This window comes from Nannochloropsis gaditana (assembly GCF_000240725.1).
Source record: "Nannochloropsis gaditana CCMP526 unplaced genomic scaffold scaffold1234, whole genome shotgun sequence".
NCBI classification, from domain to species: domain Eukaryota; class Eustigmatophyceae; order Eustigmatales; family Monodopsidaceae; genus Microchloropsis; species Microchloropsis gaditana.
In genome coordinates, this window is record NW_005802719.1 from 1 (window position 1) to 536 (window position 536).

The 536-nt window shown below is 61.9% G+C and overlaps 1 protein-coding gene across 1 annotated transcript; it reads left to right on the forward strand.

Moving 5' to 3' along the window:
* On the forward strand, window positions 1–488 carry NGA_0713100 (uncharacterized protein; the record flags this gene model as incomplete). Its single annotated transcript, XM_005852436.2, has 2 exons — window positions 1–222; window positions 385–488. Coding segments are annotated over 2 exons (326 nt in total), but the record flags the coding sequence as incomplete, so codon positions are not given.
* Window positions 489–536: the final 48 nt, after the last annotated feature.

Here is a 536-nt window from a genome sequence, read left to right on the forward strand (position 1 = left end):
ATGCCTGGGCGGACGTGACCACAAGCGTGGACCCCGTCGCGCAGCTGGTGTGCGGCGTCGTCTCCTCCCTGAGTCCCTTCGCCCTCGGCACCGTCATATCGCCGACCTTTTTGGCACAAGCCTACTTGAAGTCCCTGGTGCAGGCTCCGGGTCGCCGGTTCACCCTCCTCTTGGACCTGCTGTTCTTGGAGCGGCCTGTGGAGGACGTGGTCGTCTCGGTGGGTGAAAACAACATCAAGGACGGGGTGGAAGACGCAGGAAGGCCGCAAGGCGAAAGAAGACCTGAGCGGGGGGGATGAGAAGGAAGGAATGGTTCATAGCTCTGTGTATGATTCCCTCACAACCGGACCTCGCGGCTCCATTCCCAAACTTGTTCCCCTACAGTGCCTGCTGGGAGGGAATACCACCACCCTCCACGTCCAAGGACACGCGACACGGCTTCTGCAGGGTCACAGTACAAAGGTGCTCAAGCGTGCCCGGCTCGGTGACGAGGCCCTGAGCTTCCAGCGCGGCAAACTCCGGCCCAACACGTGGAG